This window comes from Thermobia domestica, chromosome 11, assembly GCF_964235325.1.
Source record: "Thermobia domestica chromosome 11, izTheDome1.hap1.1, whole genome shotgun sequence".
NCBI lineage: Eukaryota > Metazoa > Arthropoda > Insecta > Zygentoma > Lepismatidae > Thermobia > Thermobia domestica.
This window is the reverse complement of record NC_137464.1, coordinates 226,401,564-226,425,107: the sequence shown is the minus strand read 5'-3', so window position 1 is coordinate 226,425,107 and position 23,544 is coordinate 226,401,564. Positions and strand designations below refer to the sequence as shown.

The 23,544-nt window shown below is 34.6% G+C and overlaps 1 protein-coding gene across 1 annotated transcript in view; it reads left to right on the top strand.

Moving 5' to 3' along the window:
• LOC145665478 (pickpocket protein 28-like) overlaps positions 1-20,253 on the top strand; it is a 29,521-nt gene extending 9,268 nt beyond the window's left edge. The window contains exons 2-5 of the mRNA XM_081732788.1: positions 10,955-11,159; positions 12,450-12,720; positions 17,241-17,300; positions 20,072-20,253. Coding sequence (XP_081588914.1) covers positions 10,955-11,159; positions 12,450-12,720; positions 17,241-17,300; positions 20,072-20,253 — 718 coding nt within the window. The remainder of the gene's footprint in view (positions 1-10,954; positions 11,160-12,449; positions 12,721-17,240; positions 17,301-20,071) is intronic.
• The last annotated feature ends 3,291 nt before the right edge of the window (positions 20,254-23,544 follow it).

Sequence of the window (23,544 nt, the reverse complement as noted above, 5' to 3'; positions counted from 1 at the left end):
AATAGATAAATATCTCTTTACCGTGCATTATTTTTCTGAGAAAATATTTCTATATTCCTCTTCATCTGAAGAAAACAACTCTCTCCCAAGTAGTAACCACTTTTCGCTATCACACGTAAAAATTACGCACGTTCTTGCACACAAAAACTATCATAGAGCTTGTAATACGATGTATAAAATATTTGACTGAGACCAACATGACATTTTCAGTATTTATGAGTTATATCTCCGTTTGTAACTTTCTTTAGTCATTTCATTTTAAAAAAAACTCAATTACAGACACAGTATATACCAAATACGATCCACAGAAATCATCCCAACTAAAAATAGATTTATAGATTTTAACCCTTTTAGAATTTACACTTTTTGAGGTAAATTTTAGACTTTCACTCAAACAGCTACTGCTTCCTTACTATTTATCGTATGATCATGGCTCAAATATCGTTTTTTTTTTTTTTTTTTTTTTTTATAGAATGGAGTACACATTCCAATGGTACCACTTGCTTGCCCGTATCGTACACCGAAACGGAAAAATCGGGGAAAACCGAGAGACGTTTCATAAAAGAAAATTTTTCAAAATTTTTGCTCCCCTCTAGCCCGGGCTTGGGTTCACGTCGGAATCGATATTTTAAAAAATATGCTGTGATGTTCATAATACATGTGCAAAATTTCAGTCTTGTATCTTGAAAACTAAGGTCGGGAGAAATTTTGGAAAGTCTGAATGCGACCCATTTTTGCCATATATATACTTCAAAAATGTATTGCGTCATTACTATTTAACCTAGAGTCATGATTCAAACGCTATTTTCTTCCGTACAACGAGCTCTTTCCAACGGTACCACTCGCATGACCGTATCATACACCTGAATCGGAGAAATCGGGAAAACGGGCCATTTTTCTGAAAAAATCACCGCCTCGGAACACTTGCGCTCCTCAGGCCCGGGCCCATGTAGGGATCTAAAAAACTGAGAAATAACCAAAGGTACACACAATCGATATACAAAGTTTCAATCTGGTGTCTTGAAAACTAAAGGCATGAAATGTTTTTTTTATTAATTTGCCTTAAGAAAAAAGTCACGCCCCTCCACCCCCACCTGGCGACGCCAAGTTGACCATACTGTTTCAAAATGCATCTGGTGTGTTCTTTGGTCCATCTTTGACTTGACCAATAAAAAACCGGCTTAAATATCTGTTATAAAACCGATATAATCGGTCAAAGAATATACTACGCCATGGTAACAAAAGTACCAAAAATCCTAAAAGGGCTAATTAACTTAAGAGTCTGTATCACCCCTCTCTGTAAAATGCGAAATAGAGGTTATCTCCTTTCATCCTTGAAGCCAATTCACACAACCAATCTTCATCAAAATTTTAGGAGAGCAAGTTGAAGGTTGAATGAAGGGTGGTCTTGATACATTTTGCTAATTTATTGTTTATTTCTGCTATTATTATTATCCTAAAGTTGTCAATTTTTCGAACATTACAAACGTGAAAATAGAAGTAAATTCATGAATTTTGATCAAGACCACCACAGAAGTAGTCTTCATTTGTAAAGTTCAAGCACAAGAAACATAATTATTTAATTCGTATATTCATAAACACAAAAGGAGCGAAGTACTTTATTCAAAATTATTGTGTCATTCGTTTTCCGTCTGTGATCAGCAAAGTGAAATCCATCTCCCCCTCTGGTATGGTCAAGCTTCCTCACTCTCCTCACCCCGTGAAGAACAGTTGAACATTGCCTTTTCGTGAAGACCTTGGAAGCACACAGGAAGCAGGAGGGGGTGGATAACTCTGCAGGAGGGTGAGTGGCGCAAAGGCAATAAACGAAAGGACAAAACAAATGTCAATCGTTCGGTACCAGTCCTATGGTGGAGGAAAATGTTGAGATGGAACTAAATCAGGTTTGATGTTTCAGAAGTTTTGATGTTTCAAACTCGAGCGTGATATAAGGAGGAGCCGGGGCAAGGGAGAATGTCCCCCTCAGATTTCAATATGACTGAGTTTATATATATATATATATATATATATATATATATATATATATATAAAGTGGCGGATCCAGGATATGATCAAGGGAGGGGCTAAGCCATAGTTTGCCGCTTTATCCAGTGTAAAACAGGATTGAAGTCCATTTTATCCAGTGTATACCTGAGGATCAAGGGAAGGGGGGCTATAGCCCCCCTTGGATCCGCCCTTATATATATATATATATATATATATATATATATATATATATATATATATATATATATATATATATATATATATATAATTCTAAATAAGAATTTTTTAAAATCTAAATAATACTTATAAAAAGATTTAATAATAAAGTATAGCATAAATACAAAATTATTAGTACAAAATTTGAACTGTAACCAAGCTACTCTAATTTAAAACATATTGAAATAAATATACAATGACTACATAATAACATTTATATCTAAATTATTTTGTTTTTAACCTATACTACGTAGGTATGTAAGAAATAATGTACAAAGATAAGTATCTGTATTAATGGAAAATGTAGATGAAAGTGTGATTCTTAATTCCATACGATATATTATTATTATTATTATTATTATTATTATTATTATTATTATTATTATTATTATTATTATTATTATTATTATTATTATTATTATTATTATCTCCTTGGAGCAGTACAGTGTGTGCTTTTTTTTAAATGATTTTCCAATGGTAAGTTTTATTTATAGTCAGGAGTTGGTATTTCTGATACTGTTTTGGATGGCACATCATTATGTTCCACAAAGCAAAATATCATTTTACTAGGATAATGAACAATGAGTAAACAATGTTTAGTATAAATTAAATAAGAAACAGAAATGCATGTAATGATTTAGGCCTATATTTTTATTCATTCAGAGATGACACTGTTACAAACTGACAACAAAATTACTTTTTCTCTCACAGCATTTCATTTTGAACAAAGATATGTAATATCTACATTTTTCATTAGTATCATACCACAGTACATGAGAATCGTACATTGAATCACTGATTTTTTATGTTCGCATCAGCATCATACTACAATAAATGAAAATCATACATTGGGTCACTGATTGTTTATGTTCGCATCAGCATCACACTACAATACATGAGAATCTTACAATGGATCACTGATTTTTTTATGTTCACATCCAGTATCACACCACCAAGGGCGTCGTTAAGGGGGGTAAAGGGGGAGCCTCCCCCCCAAAGTTCCCAATCTCTTGACAAGTTGGCAATTTGAAGAATGCCGGTTTGTTCAATTGATTTATCCGGTTTAACATTTTCTTAGGTACCCAGCTGCTGCAAATTATCAGTTCTCCTATAGACTTGGCATAAGTTTTGTGTAGTGTCCAATCTTGAAATAAATTGATATATTCGTTTAAAGTTTCTTTACTTGTTGCAAGTGACTTCACTTTTGTTCATTTGATATTCGTAAACATTTTGAAGAATCTTTAATGAAAATCGGGAACTGTACCACTGACAAAAGCAGAATAGAGTTGGCATGCAAAGACAGACAGAAGAGGCGTTTCGGTGGCAAGTAGAGCATTGGACGCAAAAGCATTTGATACAAGAGCGTATACAAGGCAACAGGTGGTGACTGGCAGAATTGATGTTAATAAAACAAGAACAAGGCAGTGACTGGTTAGTATTAAGCCTGCCATACGTCCCGTAAAAAAACGGGACAGTCCCGATTTTGGACCCGAGAATCCCGCGTCCCAATAAATTTAGTCGGGACAGGCAAATGTCCCATATTTTAATTCCATCCCATTTCTGCTATCAATATAAGCTTATTCGAAAAGTAATGAAGTGGCTGGGATAATGTGAGTGAACAATAAAGTGTAGCATGTAACAGTTTTGAGCAAGTTATCACAATACCCTGTCCGACTTGATAGCGAGCGAAATTTGCAACACTTGTCTTTTCCATTGTACCTGGTGGAAACTCGAACACACTCCAACATAAAAAAAAAAGTAAGATGGCTTTGAGTGTTTCTACATGTATACACAGGAAAGATGAGTGACTTTTTCTTCAGAGAGACACTAAATAAAGTAACAAGAATTATAATATTTTTGAAAGGTTATGGGCACAGAATTGTACTTGGTCCAGGGCTTAGAAATGTGTAAATTTGGTCCTGACAATTATACACGACACAAGGAGAAAAATCAACTTTTCATCAGATTAAACTGACAAACGTATTTTTTTTTTCAAATACTACCATGTAAATAAATACTGCTAAACGCGCGAAGAATATTGAATGTAGATTGTCACTGATTTAAACAGTTTGCATACTGTTTTTCTGAAAAGCATTTTTATAAGACATTATCTTAAGTTTTTAAGGATTTTTTTTTTTTTTTGTAGTTGGATTGTAAACATCTTCAGTCCGTAAAGTTAATTGCAGGGAAAGACGAGAGAAAAGTATCTGCAACTTAAGGGAACTTATATTGTTGAAAAAGGGAGCAGGAAAATTCGGTGTAAGAAAATTCGGTATAGGAAAATTCGGTGTACAGAAAATTCGGTGTACGGAAAACTCGGTGTGGGGAATGTTCGGTGTAAAGAAAGATTCGTTGGTAGACCGTAGGATTTATTAAAAACTCAACTTTGAGGATAAATGAGCGTATTAGTTTTAAGTTCAAACTTTGTGTAGAACGTACTTTTACTGTCTATTATAACAAATTTTAGAAAATTGTGATCGTGAAATAATTTGAATTCTAGATTTCGACGGATTTTAATATTTCATGGCCCTTACATGACAAGATTTTTTTTTATGTCCGTTCTTGTGACAGCGAAGCGACCATCGATACCAATCGACATTTTATTTAAAACTTAAGTTTTTATGCTGTTTTGGAAGATGTCTCCTAGAATTTTCTACTTCCAAAAAAAAAAAAAAAATGTAGGTCACTAGACGGGTAAAGTTGAAAATTGTAGATTTTTTAAAAATGTTCTGACGATTTTATGTCTATTTTATAAATAAATATTTAAATTTAAATTCTTCAAAAACGACATAGATTATTTATGTTGCTCAAAGGTGTAAAAATAAATGCCTCAACTAAAGTATCTACGCCTGATTGAAGGAGAAGTCAATAAGGAGTCAATAGGGTTGCAGTACTTGTTTACCTTAACTTAAGGCAAACAAACTAAATTGTCTGATTCGAGGAGAATTCAACTATTTGTACAACTGTTATCTGATAAAACCATCCTGCTTTATATTGCCCTTTCCACTAAGACTTTTTTGATCAATATATTTTTTGCATCTTACATATGTATATGCAGATGTTCAAAACTCACGGATTCATTTGGCTCTAAAATTTCTAACTGAAGTCCGGTTTACTTGCGGTTTGTTGCAAATCATCAAGGAAGGATGGGAGATTTATGGGATTATGTTTACTTGTTTAAATTCATCCGGGGTAATATCGAGCAGGCCGTAAGAAAAACAGCAAATATTCGCCATTGTACGTTACAGTTCGAATGAAATATTGGATATTTGAAGCGAAATTGAAGAATACAAATTAAGTGTTAGTTAAATGAAATGAAATCTTTAAGTTTTACATCCCACGGATATGCCGGTTAGGCTAAAAGAGTCGGTGATAATGAGAATTGAGTGAAATGATGGAATGAAGAAAGTGGGAGGAAACGTGAGAACCCCGAGAAAACCCAAGAGCACGGTGTGTGTCCACCACAAAGTCCACACGGCGCGATCTGGGATCGAACCAGGGACCCCAAGCATCGGAGGTGAACGCTCTATCATTGAGCCACCACGCCTCCCAAAATTAAGTGTTAGTGGTAACACACATAAATCACATGTTGAATAGCCGGTTTCTCGCTACAAATGACAGAGGGATTTCTTGGGTGACTTAAAAGAGTCGGTAATTGACATCTTCCACAACATCCGCCAGCGAGGTCCGATGCTTCCCTGCCTTACTCAGAAGCGATCCCGTTTCCTGCAATTTATTCACTAGCGACCATATTATATTCGTGTTTGGGACAGAACGTAAGGCAAAGTTGCGTGTAACTACCCTTTGCGTAGCAACAACAGATCCCGGTCTCCAAAATCTTTTTAACGATAAAATCACTTTGTTCCAAAGAGTACATTATTGCAACTGTGTCCTGATCGTATTGGTACAGTAGCACAGCATAATTCTCAATACAACGGCCCAGTTTCCTGTTTCTTATTGGCCGTCGCGAGGTTGCCATCTAAGAAACTCAAATCTCCACACCGCACCTCACCTAATTCCAATTCGGTACAGTGGCGAATATTTGCTGCTTTTCTAGAGGCGTGGCCGATATTACCCCAAATGAATTTAAACCAGTAAGCATAGTTCCATAAATCTTCCAACGTTCCTTGATCATTTGCCATAAACCGCATGAAAATCGGACTTCAGTTAGAAATTCTAGACCCAAATGAAATCCATGAGTTTTAAAAGAATCACCTTGTATATGTTCTATGATGTACTATATAGGAAAGGTGTTTTTAGTTGTTCCTATAACTATTCTCTGAACTTGTAATTGTTTTATTTCTGACAAAAATGTCAGCTTCATTGTGTGATGAAAAGTAGTTTATAGTAATATCCAGCAAAAGACATGCAAGAGGTATTGGACTCAAGGCAGAAAAATAAATTTGCTTTTCTTGAAATAGGTAATAACATTTTATTCGTTACATTATATGGTTTTCATTTTCACAATATGAAATGTCGTAAATTATTGTAAGTGGTAATATTCAATATGTATTACACCAAATCTACCGTACACCAAAATTTCCCCACACCGAGTTTTCCGTACACCGAATTTTCTGTGCTCCGAGTTTTCTTACACCGAGTTTTCTTACACCGAGTTTTCTTACACCGAATTTTCCTAGACCCGTTGAAAAAATAAATGTCGGCTAGGCTAAAGGAGACGGTGATGATGAGAAATGAATGAAATGGTGGAATGAAGAAAGTGGGAGGAAACGGGAGAACCACGAGAAACTCACGCACACGCTGTTTTTCCACTACAAAGCTCACTTGAAGTGAGCTGGGATCGAACCAAGGACTCCATGCACCAGAAGTGAACGCTATACCACTGAACCACCGCGGCCTATTATACTGTTATACATAACCAGAGGTACAGTTTATTGGATTGTGTTGGAGAGTTTGGGGGGAAGGGGATCTAAAGTGTCCCGTATTCCCATAAAGAAAACATGGTAGGTTTATTAGTATAAACTTTTTACTATGTACAGTGTGTGAATTTGACAAATTTAAGAGTTTTTTTTTTAAATAGTAAAATGTCAAAGGGAAGTAGATTTTGATACCAAAGTGAATATGCTTTGTATTGTGTAACCGTGTATGCTTTGTGTGTGAATAAACCTTTCGCTTTGAAACAAAAGGTGATCATATTAATATAGAGGACAAGAATAGCTTATTTCAGTTCTGTTTTGCTGTAAGACTTTGTATTTACAGGGTTTTTCGAGTAGGGAGAACTGAACAAAAGTGTGTTTTGGGAATGGTATTATCAGTTCCTTTCATAACGGGGGACGATATCAGTTCCTTTCTTGTACTCACAGGAACTTCTCGCCATGCTCGTATCTTTATTTTCCGTAGACGTTTAGGTCTGACAAATGTCAACAAACTACGAAGTATGTCCCCATCTGGGGCGGCGCCGCTAAGTCTATTCTTATTACGGAATCTTACCAGGGGAGGAATTAGAATTGGCCCAAATAGCTTTTTTCCCACGATGTTTTGCGGTACTGTATAACGATCAGGGGTATTTCGAGAGTCTTTGAACGGCTCTATGATACAGGCTCTTAATATAATTTTTCAACATTATCCTCTGCAGACCTTTCGTATCCAATTTATTGTGCATCAAAATTGAGGTTTGAACTTAGTCTAAACTTAGCAAGGAGCAAACCTGTTAAACATTAAATAAATGCAATGTATATTTAGAATAAAGGTTTGCTGAGATCATATATTATTTCAGCAGTCGGGAAACCTATAGCTAGTAGAATATAATTATTACCTAATAGCTCCTAACCATAATCATAACATTAGTCTATAATTTTTCAGGTTGGCTATGACTGTTCTTCAGTGTTTATTGAATGTCAGTGGCATTCAGAGCCTTTCAACTGTTGTGAAGTATTTAGACCTATTTTCACTGAAGAGGGACTCTGTTATACCTTTAATACTCTTGATCCAAAAGTATTGTTCACACGGGTAACGTAAGTACAGCTAGATACTATTGTTTCAGTGATTCGTAAAGAGTTGCTGCTTTATCCAACCGGTCTCACCCCTCGTTGTCAATTTGCGTCAGGTAATGGTTGGTACTAATTTTTCACATTATTATGAATGTTGTCGATACAAAACGTGTTACTTAGGGTGTTATACACTATGAGATAAATCCTAGGAAATATCTTATGATTTTTCCTAGAGTCAAAATCTCAACCTGTATGTGATTAGATCAGATCGCATGTCATTTCCTATGTTCTGAACTATCCTATGAGATTTCTCGTGTTAGAGCACGCTCTATTTCGGAAAGAAATTTCATAAGATTTCTATTTAAGCGACATCAGGTGAGAGAAAGTGAAAACAAATTTTATGAAGAGTGATGCAGGGACTGATGAGCTATGTTTTGCTAATTTATCTTCTGATTTTTATACTTTATTTTTCTTTTAGAGATGTGCAATTTAACAATATAGCGCATGGTATCAATATTAATAGGATATGCAATAATGTACTTATCATAGGAATTCATTAATTTTGTACTTTATTAAATTGAACTATCTCACGATATTGAAAAATATGGGCGTAGTTATCCTAGTACTATTTTCTTCGGTCGGACATAAAAACTCTTCACGTGTTTGGGACAAAAGAGTAGTATTTCCTACTAGATATGTCGTAACATTTTTCCTAAGATATTTCCTAGGATGTATCTCATAGTGTGTAGCGGGCCTAAGAGATATATATTAGCATATTTATTGCTCAATCTGGCAAGCAGAAAAGAAGAATTATGGACAGTGTATGTTGTCTTATCAACTGACCATTGTATGATGAAGATTTCTAAATGTTTTCATATGAAGCAAATAGGAAAACTATTACATAAGTAATATATCATGTTCAACATCGAGAAGATTTTGGTTCGAGTTCTGGTTCAATATTTTTTTGTCGACAATTAAACGCCAATACTATCAGAGAGTAGTTAACAACATAACTCACCAATTTCATATGCGTTTGCAGCTAACATTTCCATATGTACACTCATGTCCAAAATCATTGTAGCATGTCTATAAATATGTTGTTGTAGGAATATAATTTGATAATGAATTCACCCGGTATTTCTTATAATGTTAGTATGTGTATAATCGACAAAGACATGTATGTGACAAATTTCATGTCAAAAGAGCAGTAAATAAGAACAATAAAACAAAAATAAAACTTTCTTGTCCGTTTAGCAACATTTTGTTTTACTCATTCTAATTTTCGTATTTATAATTCTTTTCCTATGAAATTTACCACATATATACATTTCCCAATTATACACATAGTATCAGTAGTAAAAGGCTAAGGGAGACGGTGGTGAGTATGATAATGACGTAAATAATGAAATGAAATCTTTGAGTTTTACGTCCCACGGTTATGCCAGTTAGGCTAAAGAAGACGGTGATGATGAGTAAGGAATGAAATGGTGGAATGAAGAAAGTGGGAGGAAACGGGAGAACCCCGAGGAAACCAACGCACACGGTGCTTGTCCACCACAAAGTTCACTTGGTGGGGGCTAGGACCGAACCCGGGACCCCAAGCACCAGAGGTGAACGCTTTACCACTGAGCCACCACGGCCCATTTTGGAGATGAGTGTACATAAGTAGTTTAAGGAAGAATGTAACATTCTCTCCTATTTATTTATTTATTTTTATTTATTTATTTATTTATTTATTTATTTATTTATTGAAAAACTTGTTTCGAATACAAAATCTTTATCTGGTGTAGACAAAGCGATCTTTTTCCCTCCGCATCAATATAAAGACACGTAAATGGCTGAAAAAAATATCCACACCTAAAATTATAATAAACTATCGCACTCAAAATACATTCAACTGTTTTGAGACAAGTATGAATAGTGAAACATCATTCTGAAGCCAAGTCTTTTGTATTTTAAGAACTCTGATATACTTGGACATTAAGGCAGTTTCTTAGTTCAATAAACAATATTCATCAGCTCCAGAGTTTCTTTATTAATGAATGCAACACATATTGTAGTTTCGTAAACTTTGGTAAATTAGAGTGTGCCTCTTGTACGTGGATCTTTGGTTTGATCTCCAATTAGCTCTCGCCAAGGGGACTTTGTGGAGGACAAACACTGTGTGCGTGTGTTTTCTTGGTATTCTTCCGTTTCCATCCACTCTTTCATTTCATTATTTACGTCATTATCATACTCACCACCATTTCCCTTATCCTCAGTGCATAATTGTGGACCATTAAACAAAAAATATTCAGTGACAAAAATGCTACTAAAATAAGTAAATAATAATAATAATAATAATAATAATAATAATAATAATAATAATAATAATAATAATAATAATAATAATAATAATAATAATAATAATAATAATAATAATGAACTGTAGAATTTAAATAGTTAGTGTTGAGAAGTAGAATGCAACGAGAACAAAATGCAACTTATTTGACTCCGTAATATTCACTACATACTTTCCAGATTTACGTCCTAATATTTATTTATTTACTTATTTATTTATTTTTGAGTTTCACCCTCAACTATCTTCAATTTTAGGCTAGAGGAAATGATGCGAATGAAAGATAATTATGAAGAAAATGGTAAAAGCATAATGCATAATATTCATACCCTGAGTTGATTCCAAATACATAGATTCTTACAATCGCCAACCGAATGTTGTAGTCCGTACCAACTGTTAGCAATATGTTTAATATATAGAAATGATTTCATTATTTTTTCAGGACTCCGCCTAGCAAAAACTTCAAAATCAAACCGCACGCAGATTCAACATGGACGCCAGACGAAGGTTACTCTGGAACTATACAAGACTCGGAATATCCTTCCAGAAGTTTTGCAGCAGGTGCCAAATCCGGATTAAAGTTGCATTTAGAATTTTGTCGCTCTGAATTGGATGTGTTCTGTTCACTTTCTAAGAACAGTTTCAAGGTAGGAATGACATTGAATTTCATTATGACTATCGCTTCTAATTTTAAGGTTCTATCTAGTCACTCAAAAATTGTTCTACCATTAAATTACCATATAATTGCAGCATCGGAAAGGAGCCATTCGGTTGAACCGACATTTGCAAAATATCAAGAACAGTGATGCAGTAGGGCTGCACATCATGTGCATGGACAGAACCCCCAACAATAGTGCAGTATGACAAAACTTGGTAAGAGGAAAGTAATTATTTATGTAGTACACTTGTGATAATTTCTAAAATATTCATATTTTAAGTTTGAAAATAAGTTGCGGTCATTCACTGGTGCTGCAGGTCATTCATATAACATCGTAGCCAACAAGGAAGCTTAAACACTTACCTTTAAATTATTAACGCACAATACTTTCTTTCATTTAGGAAATAAGTCTCAATACGTCATATTTTGACGAGTCGGGCTATTAAGTCGGACGAGTCGTACTGTAACAAAACCTTTAGATGTTTATTTCCATCCATTCATAACAGTGCCCATAAAACTGCTAAAAATACGAAACTGAGGCAATACTACTGTTCAATTTTACAAGATGTTACTTCTGTTAGAGTTACTAACAGTAAACAGAAAATTTTAGGTTCCCATCCTGGAACATATATATATATGTTTAATTCGATGTTCTTCGAGAGGAGAACCGAAATACATTCGATGTGACGGTATTGATCACAAAACTGATAATCATAACTCAACATGTTCCCAGGAAGAGTCTGCAATATATATGGACATGATCATTTGCAAACGTCGTTACCTAAAAGATCGTTACAAATTAGAAACGATGTTTACCAACTGTGAAATGATAGCTCGGGAAACCACACTCAGCCATTTTATTGCAAAACGTATTTCTCTTTCTTTTGTAACTTTAATTTCCACTTCTGGAACCAGAACCAATTTTCTCTTAAAATTAATTTCGATTCCGAGGCCGTAATCATTTGTTTCCGGAACCGGAAATCGAAACATAGTACAACTAATTTACGTTTACTTTTCTCTTACCTACCTAACAATCCTGATTTCCGTAAATTTTTCTACATGTTACATACATAATTGTGGTGTAACCAATTAACATGGCGCTAGAGAGAACTATCACTGCGGTTCTTTCAGGAGGAAATAATCCTTGCTTTAAATCAAAACTAAATACATTAATCTGAGTTTTTATGCAACCGTATGGCATGGATAACCTTATTGTATGACTGATTTTCCGTATAATTATAGATTATTCAGATATAATCATTGATTGTTTTCTTTTTAGGTTCTATTCCATAGTCCAGCAACCTTTCCTCAGATTGGTCAGCAGTTTTTCCGCATTCCTTTAGATTCGAACGTGGTCGTAGCTGTGAAACCAAGAGTCATAACCACCACAAAAAGTATTAAAAGCTATTCACCAAAAAGACGTCTGTGCTATTTCAACCGAGAACGGCCTTTGAGGTTCTTCAAAATATATACTCAAAGCAATTGTTTGATGGAGTGTTCTGCTAATCATACAATGCGAAAATGCAAATGTGGATTATTCCATATGCCAAGTAAGATTTTTCTGAATAATATTTAGGAGGGGCTAAATATTTTTCTCATTACCAGTTTCTATAGGCTAAGGCTTCAAAGCATATTAAGAATTCAATGTCTAGAACTTTGAAATTAGCTGAATGTTGAAGTTTTGTTTATGGTCAGAAGCTTTGTTATATACTTGCTTTTTATATCCAGTAACTTGATGTGTCGGATTAATTAAACAGTAACATATTCTTAGAACATCTATGTAGTGTCATATGTACTGCTGAAACTTCTCGAAATAATCAATTTCATTTAGAAACGTCCCTCAATTCTTAAATTCTAATGTTGAGTTGCACCTGAGTGATTTCTTTGTGTACCGATTCGTGAACGATTTTATACATAATTTGTTTGGGTTACTGTCTCCATAATTAACCATATTCGACTAGTGTATAAATTCATGGAAATTGTTGTGTTGATTCATAAACTAACAAGTGAGTCTACAACAACACTTATAACCTTGTCAAACATACATACTCGGTTGGCAGATGGGTCGAAGTGGCTCAGTGGTAGCCCTGGTGCTCCTTTAGTGTACGGGGTCCCTGGTTCGATTCCCGGTAGAGAGCCTGTGTGATTTTAACTGTCCTCGATATATCTGTGTTCGTGTCCCTGTCGTTCTCGATAATTGGAAAAGCAAGAAAAATTACTAATAAGTAATTCAAGTAAGTTACTGAGACACGTTCTGTGAGTCAGTTAACTTTTTTAAAAAAAAAAAAGTGATAAAGCGTTCACCTCTGGTACATGGGGTCCTTGGTTCAATCCCAACTCGCGCCAACGTATGCGTGGGTTTTCTCGGGGCTTTGCCGTTTCCTCCACTTTCTTCATTCCACTATTTTCTTTATTTCTTATTATCACCGTCTCCTTTAGCCTAGCCGGCATAGACGTGGGACGTAAAACTTAAAGATTTCATTTCACTTTTTTCCGGTTGGCAGATGATCGAGATAGTTCCGTAATTCAAACCTCTTGAAGGAGAAATAGTGTTAAAGAAGGAACCACAAAGTATTCTAGTACTATATACTGGGTATATTTTGAGAACTTACTATAAAACTGAACTAAAAATCAAATCAGATAGCGATCTCCCTTAGACGATTTTACTCAAACGGTCTACTGAATCTACGAAATATGGCTCCAAACTATGGTTCAAGCCTGAATCGATAGCCGAGGAAGAAGGTACAATTATAGCTTAGTGAAAGCTTGTGATTCTTTTCAGTAAATACAATTCCACATTTACAATCAGGAAGAAAAAGTATGTGGCGTACGTAAAAACGTATGTTTCATGCGTAATTCCTGTACTTACAACCCTATGGAATATCCTGCAGCAAACCTATAACTGAAAACGTGTGTTTTATACATACTTTACGTATAAATGTTCCGAATAAACATATTTCCGTACGAAAGAAAGAACTGTATACCCTATATAGGCAGTCAGGATTCAGATAGAGATGGATGTACACTCATGTCCAAAATTATTGTCGCATACCTATAACTGTCTTCTTGTAAGAATATAATTTGATAATGATGTTGCAGGGTACTTTTAATATTGATACTATGTGTATAATCGAGAAATGTATATTTGTGGTAAATTTCGTAGGAAAAGAATTATAAATACGAAAATTAGAATGAGTAAAACAAAATGTTGCTAAATGGAAAAGAGAGTTTTATTTTCATTTTATTGTTCTTATTTTCTGCTCTTTTGAGATGAAATTTGCCACATACATGTTTTTGCCGATTATACACATACTAACCTTATAAGAAAATACCAGGCGAATTCGTTATCAAATTATATTCCTAAAACATCATATTTATAGACATGCGACAATAATTTTGGACATGAGTGTACCTAGGTATATAATATGTAGCTGACATACGTAACGTACATATACGTATGCAATATACGGAAAACTGTTAGATATCAGGCATCTTGCGATGTGATGTTATATTTAAGCGGAAAAGGGGCAGTATGTATGTAGCATGTTTAGAAACGTATTTTCCGTACAGAATTTTGTAGTAAACATAAGGATTCCATATATTTATACAATATACTGCTGTCCTCATAACGGATTTTTCTCAGTGCATGTCGCGAAAAAAGATGGGCCTGTATTTTTGGGCACGAAACCGAGGGAGAAAAATCATCGATTCAGAAATATGTGGTATTTAACACTTATGGGATTGAAACACAATCATCGATCGAAATGGAATTAGTTTTCCATCTTGAAATCTATAATGTTAATACTGGATGGGAAGGATAATGAAAATTGCTATTTAAAAGAGGGTATTTTTCTATAAAGCAGACACATCGAACCTAGTACAAATATTTTAGTACATTTTCGCTATACCAATCAGTATTGCACATGTTGAACGAGTGTATAGTGTAATAAAAGCTTGATAAACAGACGTCAACAGAATTTGTGATAGTTGAATTTTGAGTTCAAGTGAACCTCAAAATCATATGTTAAGATTTCTACAAAATTGTTCTGGAAAATAGGACTCTTCTTGACTATCGTCACTAAGTTTTGTGTTATTTTCATTTACTTTGGTATAACAGCATAAATTTCGTTAGTTATAACGACCATGCTAGTATTGGAGTTAGTGGTCAGAAGTCTCTTCTTGTTCAATTCCACCATACACTAAGAAAAATCCGTTCTCCGGACAGCGGTATATTGTACAAATAGACGGAATCCTCTTACTTACTACAGAAATCAGTACGGAGTACACGTTATCCGTATGCTACATAGGCACTGCCCTTAGATGTTACATCATGCCATTGCAGGATGTCTGATATCTAACAGTCTCCCTTATATTACATACATATATGTGGTACCTTCGTCAGCTATATCTTATATACGTCCATTTGTACGTGAGATCCTGACCGTCTATATTGTTTCATACGGAAAGTACGTACAAATGAAAACTTATACAGAAAGTATTATAAAACATGATTTTTCAGTTATACGTTTGCTGTACGTTAAGTCTAAAAACTACAGAACTTACAAATGTAACATACGATTTTACATACGCCACATACAATATTTTTTCTCCGTGTAGGTTGATGGACAACATGGAAATTTTAAAGTATTTCTCTCCGTTGGGAGAGCTGTTTTGTATTTTGATAAGGTCTCTTCTTCGTAACTGCATCTAGATATTCTATTCTTTGTCTTCCTCTTCCTGGTTTTCCTTCTGCCTTTCCCTCTATCAGCACGGTGATCCAATCGGAGTGCCGAATAAGATGGCCAAGGATGCTATTTCTTCTTTTTCCTATTATCTTCACGATCTGTCTCCTTCATTAGCTTCCTTTACTATGTCTTCATTCATTTTCTTTTCAGTCCATGATATGCGCAGCATTCTGCGCCAAAACCACATTTCAAATGCTTCCAGCTTGGATATTTCACATTTTCTCAGTGTCCACGTCTCTGATCCGTAAAGCGCCACGCTCCATACCAGGGTCTTAATAAATCGTTCACGAACTTGGAACGACACATTTCTTGACGTTAGTCGTCCTCTTTTCCTATTGAGTGCTTGTTTAGCTTGCGCTATTAGGGACCTTACGTCTTTTTCACTTCTTCCGTGTTAGAAGTAACAATTGTAATAACATGCATAAATGTTCAGTTCTGAATTTCTATACCCAATTACACAAATGCTTTATCTTGAGTTGAGTTGATTTTAAGTTTAGCGTCCCTTTCATCTGCGAGACGTGGACTTATTAATTAACGTGGAATCCAAACCACAAGAGCTCCCGCCAGGAATCGAACCCAGGTTTCTCACGCCAAAGGAACATATGCTAACAACTTAGCCACGAAGGAGCTCATTCCTTACCTTGAGTTAAATCTCTTAACTTTACCAGCCACGTACGGAAAAATCAATTCCGGGAGGAGTCCAAAGATTTTGGGAAGGTCGAAATTCAATATGAGAATAAATTATATGGAAATTTGTAAAATCACCCCTTAAGTTTCATTAAATTTACTTAAAAGTTTAGATTTCGATGAGTTTTGGACTCCTAAGACTCACTCCTAAGTAAATTATTTTCACTTAGACCAGAATTTCTTAACCTATGATACGTACCACTGGTTGTACGCGAGCCACTGGTGGTATCACCGCGATTTATGGCGATAATGCTTTGGTGGAACGCCAGTGTAAACGGTTGAAAACCCCTGACTTAGACCATAAGCGGCTGTAATCGAAACCAACAATGTAAATTTCTGGCAGCACCACTGTTCTGAAATAAACCGTATCCACAAGAGAATAACGTACTATATTGATTGCGCACGTCCCTGAACTCTACTAGTGATAAGGAAATTGCAATACACGAATTTCAAAATTTACATATAATTTGTCAATCGATCAATAGTCACCTGTACAGAAGCAGTAAAATTATCCTTAAAAAATTAATTGTAAGAAAAATTGATATTACCACAATCGAATTTTGCTTTCTACATATAACGAATGATAATTATTCTTATAACCATTTTATAACAAATTAATGATAACCATTTAATTGCAGGAAATAATGGTACCCCTGTTTGTGATTCTATGGCTCTAAATTGCACAAAGATGGCTACAGGTAAAACTTAATTTTCGCAGTTAGGTAGGGTATGACATAAGTGATTATTTAAAAAAAAAAAAAAAAAAAAAAGCTTGTAGAATAAATGTTCGTAAGACATTCAAAACTTAAGCCAGCACGTTACATTTTTGTTGGTAATTTTAATTTCACTTCCACAATTGAGGAGTTTGATATAATAAGAGTGTAAGTCTGAAGTATGCATTTGGAAAGAAACGATATTGAAAATTTAAGTAGTGTGTTTTTCTTACATAAAACAATGTAATATGCAGCATTTTTATTCCGATATTGAGTTGAAATTTTGACAAGAGGCAAAATAAACATGATAAAAGCCACTTATGCGTTTGATGCAAAAAGGGCGAAACATCGATTACGCCATTATTATATCAACGTCCTCAATTATTAAGTTTTTAAATTACCTAAATGACAAACCGTAAGAGGTAAAGGAAATATAAACTTTTTAGGAGAAAATAAAAGTTTTTTTTTTTTTTTTTTTAGTGTACGAGATAAATTGGGATGCGCACGAGACAAGATTTGTGGCTGCCTCGTCTCGAAATTGTGCTGTAAATGCGATGCCTCGACTCGAAAACTGTATATTTTTCTATTGGAAGAGCCGTGTCTCGACTCGAATTTTGTCAGGAAAATCCTGTCTCGACTCGTCTCGTGCGCATCCCTAGAGATATAGCAAGGAAAAACACTTCTTAGGAAATTTTGACGAATCACACAGCACGAGCAGCCGCAGACATTTGTAACGATATCACGAACTATGAATTAAAAAATATCATTATTAATTTTATTCATGAAAATTATAAAGTCAGTTCTTGTGGGTGAAACTGGATTGAGATTTTTGTAATATCTTAAATTTTGTATGCGTGCATAACATTATTTTTAAAATCACAAAGACAGGATTTATAAACTTTCTTAAATCGCTGGAAACAGAAGAAAGGTTTTGCAAATAGTTAAACAGCATCAGAGCTGTGGTGATGTAACATGGTGTTTGTCACTACATAAAAGTAATTAACATTTCGGATAAAATCATTAAACAAATTGAAAGGAAATCTTTATTTGGGGTGAATTAGACTTCAAAATACGTCTTATTTTTCCATCACTAGATAACAACAATATTTTGTGATTAGGACTTCCCTAATATTTTGTACTTTAATATACAATATAATGGCCTTGAGCAAATTAGAAAGGAAAAAATAGTTGAAACAAATAGGGAGAATAATTCATATAAAATGACCAAGTTTTCAACCGAAATATCATTCTGCATCAAATCTTCATATCGCAGTGGAGAAATCTTCAGGAAGTTTACGCGAACGCAAAAATTTCAAATACAGAAAGACCACTGTCTGGTCAAAGCTAAACGGAATCTGCAATAGGTAAAGTATGACAGTAGGAAAAATTAAACTGCCTATTTGCATATCACATGATTTTGTGAGATCTCTAAAGTGATAGATGGATTTAAATACCTGAATATTCAACTTAAAATCGGGCTAGTATTGAGTGAGTTTATAAATTATTTGTTACGTAAATAAGCTTACATAATGTGTCAACTGTCGAACTCAATACTATTAAATGTTTTCAGTTAAGTGAGTTGTACTTCCAAACTACATGTTTCAGTTCCTCTGTAAATCATTTGGATGATTAATAAAATATTGTCACTCATGACATTAAGAGATTGTAACCAACACTCGTTTAATTTGACTCTTTAATTTGATTCACTAAATCACTTTATCCTTTTAATTATTGATACTTATATAATTTGATATTTATTTCTTTAATACCTTCCAAAAGTCCTTCAAAAAAGTAAAAAGCTGTAACTTTGAAAATACTACTTACAATTTTGTATTTTGTTTCTAATGTTTAGTGGAAATGTTAAAATTGTTGCTGGCAACAATGAGCGGATGTAAACGTTGATGTCATAACCGCAAGTCACGTGACAAAGATGGCGTCTACTCAAGAGAAAGCGCAGTGTGTGGCGTGGTTTTGTGAGTTAAAATCTAGTGTTTTGGTGAGAAGAAAATTCCGACAAAAATATCAGAAACAACCACCTGCAGGTTCAAGTATCAAAAGATGGTACGATAAGTTCCTAGCTACCGGAAGTGTCTTGGACTTCCCTCGTAGCGGTTTTGCTTTACTTAGTAAAGACGAATAATTTATTTTGGAAATATTGAAAAGATGATATCTTGACAACGGAAATAAAGTCTCATTGACAATCAAATACGTGAATATTCGACTTCGAGTAGGAGATATTAGTCGAGTATAAAATTTTGGGATAACTCGTGCTATTTGGAGATTTTCCGACTTACCGGTCTGTTTGGGCGTTGAGTCTGTTTAGGTAATCGGATCTGTTCCGGTTACGCTGGATATGAGAAGCAAGACCCAGACCCAAGTAATTTGATCAACGAATCGTGACTCAATGGACCGATTTATCCGTGATCATGTAATAACTGAACTGGTGACTACTTCACGTCATTCAAGTAAAGAACATCTGACCTTTCACAAGGTGTCATAAGCTGTACATCAAGAGAGTTTCGTTTACCGATAGTTTTGTATATCTTGTTATCATCAACTAATATTGCAAAAATAATACAGAATAGAATATGGAGTATTTCAAAATCATAAATGGAGAAGTTCTTCTGTTACAGAATTATAGTAACAAAATATTAGGCCTACATTAAAATTCTGATCTCAGTAAAAACTCTCCCCAGATACCTCTTCTCACCAAAAATTATGTAATATACGTTTAACATTTATATTTACTTTGACAGCCTCATTGATGCACTCGGCTTTCCTAGAGAGCTACAAAGCACATTCGGACGGTTTAGACATCCCTTGTGATTGTCTTCCTGCCTGTAATGAAGTGGAATATGACGTTGAAATGTCCCATTCAGAATGGTGTCTTTCCAACATGACAAGCGATCCAGATCAACAGTGTAAATTCCAGCCGTAAGTATCAACGGTTAACGAGTTTGTTTTGGTGACTAAACTTGGCAGAGGGCATCAGAAAATGGACCAAGTGTGTGGCTAAAGGTGATTTCATCCAGCAATATTGATGCATTTGCCAAAAAAAATCTGATTGATAGCGAAAAAATATTAAGTTCACAAAAATATTCTGTAAGATTTCCACTGACGCTATATACCATATATATATATATATATATATATATATATATATATATATATATATATATATATATATATATATATATATATATATATAGATATAGATATAGATATAGATATAGATATATAGATATAGATATAGATATAGATATAGATATAGATATATAGATATATATATATATAGATATATATATATATATATATATATATATATATATAGATATATATATAGATATAGATATAGATATAGATATAGATATAGATATAGATATAGATATAGATATAGATATAGATATATATATACGGGTGTTAATGAACTATACCAGTAAACTGTAACACATGATTCTTCACATCAAAATAAGTGGAAAACCTCATATAAGCCTGTGGGGAAAGAAGTGCACAGTTTCAGAGCTAGGGTTGTCAAAAATCGCGATACACTCAAATTTCAACACGCACTATGTTGAATTCGAGAAACTGTGGAGTGCTGGTCCATATCAGCGTAACGGAAGTCTAATCCAAAAATTGGCAATCGGTATTCAAAGAGTTTCCTTAGGATATAATTCCCAGACATACCCTTAATGAAATTCCCAGATATGCTTTCATTTTAAGGTACAAGGTAGGTCCAAAATGGACAAAGGATAAGCCTTGATAACAGTGGACATGGAATTCTTCGACAGGAGTTGGGAAGTGTTAAGGACTGTTAGCATCACGGTCCCTCCTGTTCGCAATAACTCGTGCTACGATGTTTTATTTCACGCTTATACGTGAAAAAATAAACCTAAAATTTACAGTGACAAAATACATCGCAGCACGCGTTATTCCGAGCGTGAGGTACCGTGATGCCAGTTGTCTCTAACACTTCCGAACTTCAGCTGAAGTCTTAACTTTTACCTTTGGATTCCCCTTGAAATCAGAGCATATCAAACATTTTTAGAGCATGTTTGAGAATAATACCGTGTAAAGAATTTCTTGCACACCCATAGCACATTGATGAAATATCCACTTTTGGACGGCGTATGTATGACTTCCTGTAGGCTGATATGGACCACCACTCCACAGTTTCTCGAATTCGAAATAGTACGTATTGATATTTAGCTTTTGCACGAATTGGGACATCCCTAGCTTCAGGAATCACCTCTTACAGTTTGTCGGTATAGTTCATTAACACTAGATAGATAGATAGATAGATAGATAGATAGATAGATAGATAGATAGATAGATAGATAGATAGATAGATAGATAGATAGATAGATAGATAGATATCGGATATATCAAAGATTCATTAGTGGCTATATCACTTTAGGACAGTATTTTATTTCAACAGAAATTAAAGTTTAAGAGTTAAAGAGAGTTTTGGGCTATATTCCATTATCAATTCATTCTCTTCCTGATGGCATAATGAAAGACTTAATGAAGGTACACTCCAATATCAGTCTCACCTTAGTAAGTGACAGTAGTTCTTGTATAGTATCAATGTTTTGGATTATTTTTTTTTAATAATTTTTCTCGAGAAACTACAAAAGAGCTTTTACAGTATATATATACAAAAGAGCTGACATACAGCTCTTATTTTGTTCAGTTCAAATTATATCTGTTGACTGATATATGAGGGTGATTCAGAAAGTAATGCCCCCGAGCCCACTACTTGGTCAATATTACTACAAACATTCTGAATTGTTTATCATTAATGCACTGATGTTTAAGTTATAGAATGTCACTTGTTTCACCTTCCTTTCTCTTCCCCATTCCAAAGTAATGGAGTAAGTGGTGACAAATCCGCCAAAAAATCAAAGTTGTCCCATCTTTTGGCAAAATATTGTTCACATTCTGTCTCATCCTGCCTATAGTCCGAATTTTGCGCCCTGCGACTTTTGGCTCTTCCCCAAACTTAAGAATCACTTTAAGGGCCAACGCTACAGTTGTGGTGCGGAGGTAGAAGCAGTAGTTTGGGATTGATGCCGCCAGCAGCCATCACATTCTTCGCCCACGGTCTGAAAAACCTTGTTTCGCATTGGCACAAGTGTGCTGCCCGTAATGGGGACTATGTTGAAAAATGATGCCATCATTTGTAGCTGACATTGCAGGTTTCCATTGATACATGTATCAGTGCAAACATTTGTCAAACATAAATAAACGTATCACCTTGGAAGCATTACTTTCTGAATCACCCTCGTGTGTTTAATCGTTGTGAATTTTGTTGTTGTTCTTGTTGCACGATAATTTATTTATTTACTTATTTATATAATTACAGCATATTGGTGTAGGACACATCTTATCTATCAGCGTAACTTATTTATTTATTTACAGAGAAACTCGCGGGGCAATCAGTATATTCTTCAAGAAAAAGAAGTTTATTGCTCAAAAAAGAAGCGAGATGTATGGTGCTACAGACTTTCTTGGTAATGCTTACTTTTGTTTGTAAATTTACAAAACAAATTCTACAAAATAATCTCCAGGGTTTAAATTTATTGTATCAATTCAAGGTCAAGTAATGGAAGGGAATATTATTGGAGATTAGAAATGATTCCGATCTGCTTCAAAATCAAACTGTTGAGCAAAAGTTGTATTTTAAGAAGTAGATTCATAGATTCTACTTAAAAAGTAGATTCTCTGTTATAACAATGATTGTCTGGTTATAAACTTACAATGAATTATCTGGCATTAATACTTCCCATCAGTACTTCTGGCACAATGCTTTCAGTAAGTTCCAAAGAAATATGCAACATATGAAAATTACAATAAATGGTTTACATATGACATACTTCTAACAGCACTTCTGGCACATTTGTTCCTAGTGAGTTCCAAAGAAATGGGCAATATGTAGAAAATACAATGAATGGGTCAAGTATGACGTAGTTTTGCCAGTACTTCCGGCATTATTATTTTTTCGGGGGATTTCAAAGAAATGTGCTACTTATAGAACTTACAATAGATGGGGTCAGGCGTGACAAACTTTCGTCAAAACTTTCTGTATCGTTTCTTTCCAGTAGGTTCCAAAGGAATGTGCTATATATGGGACAGTGAATGGATCAGGATCAGTGTTTCTTCCAGACACGTGTTTCGAGGGGGTACTGTCTACCCGGGGCTCTGAGAGTGATCCCCGGAAAGACCAAAATGG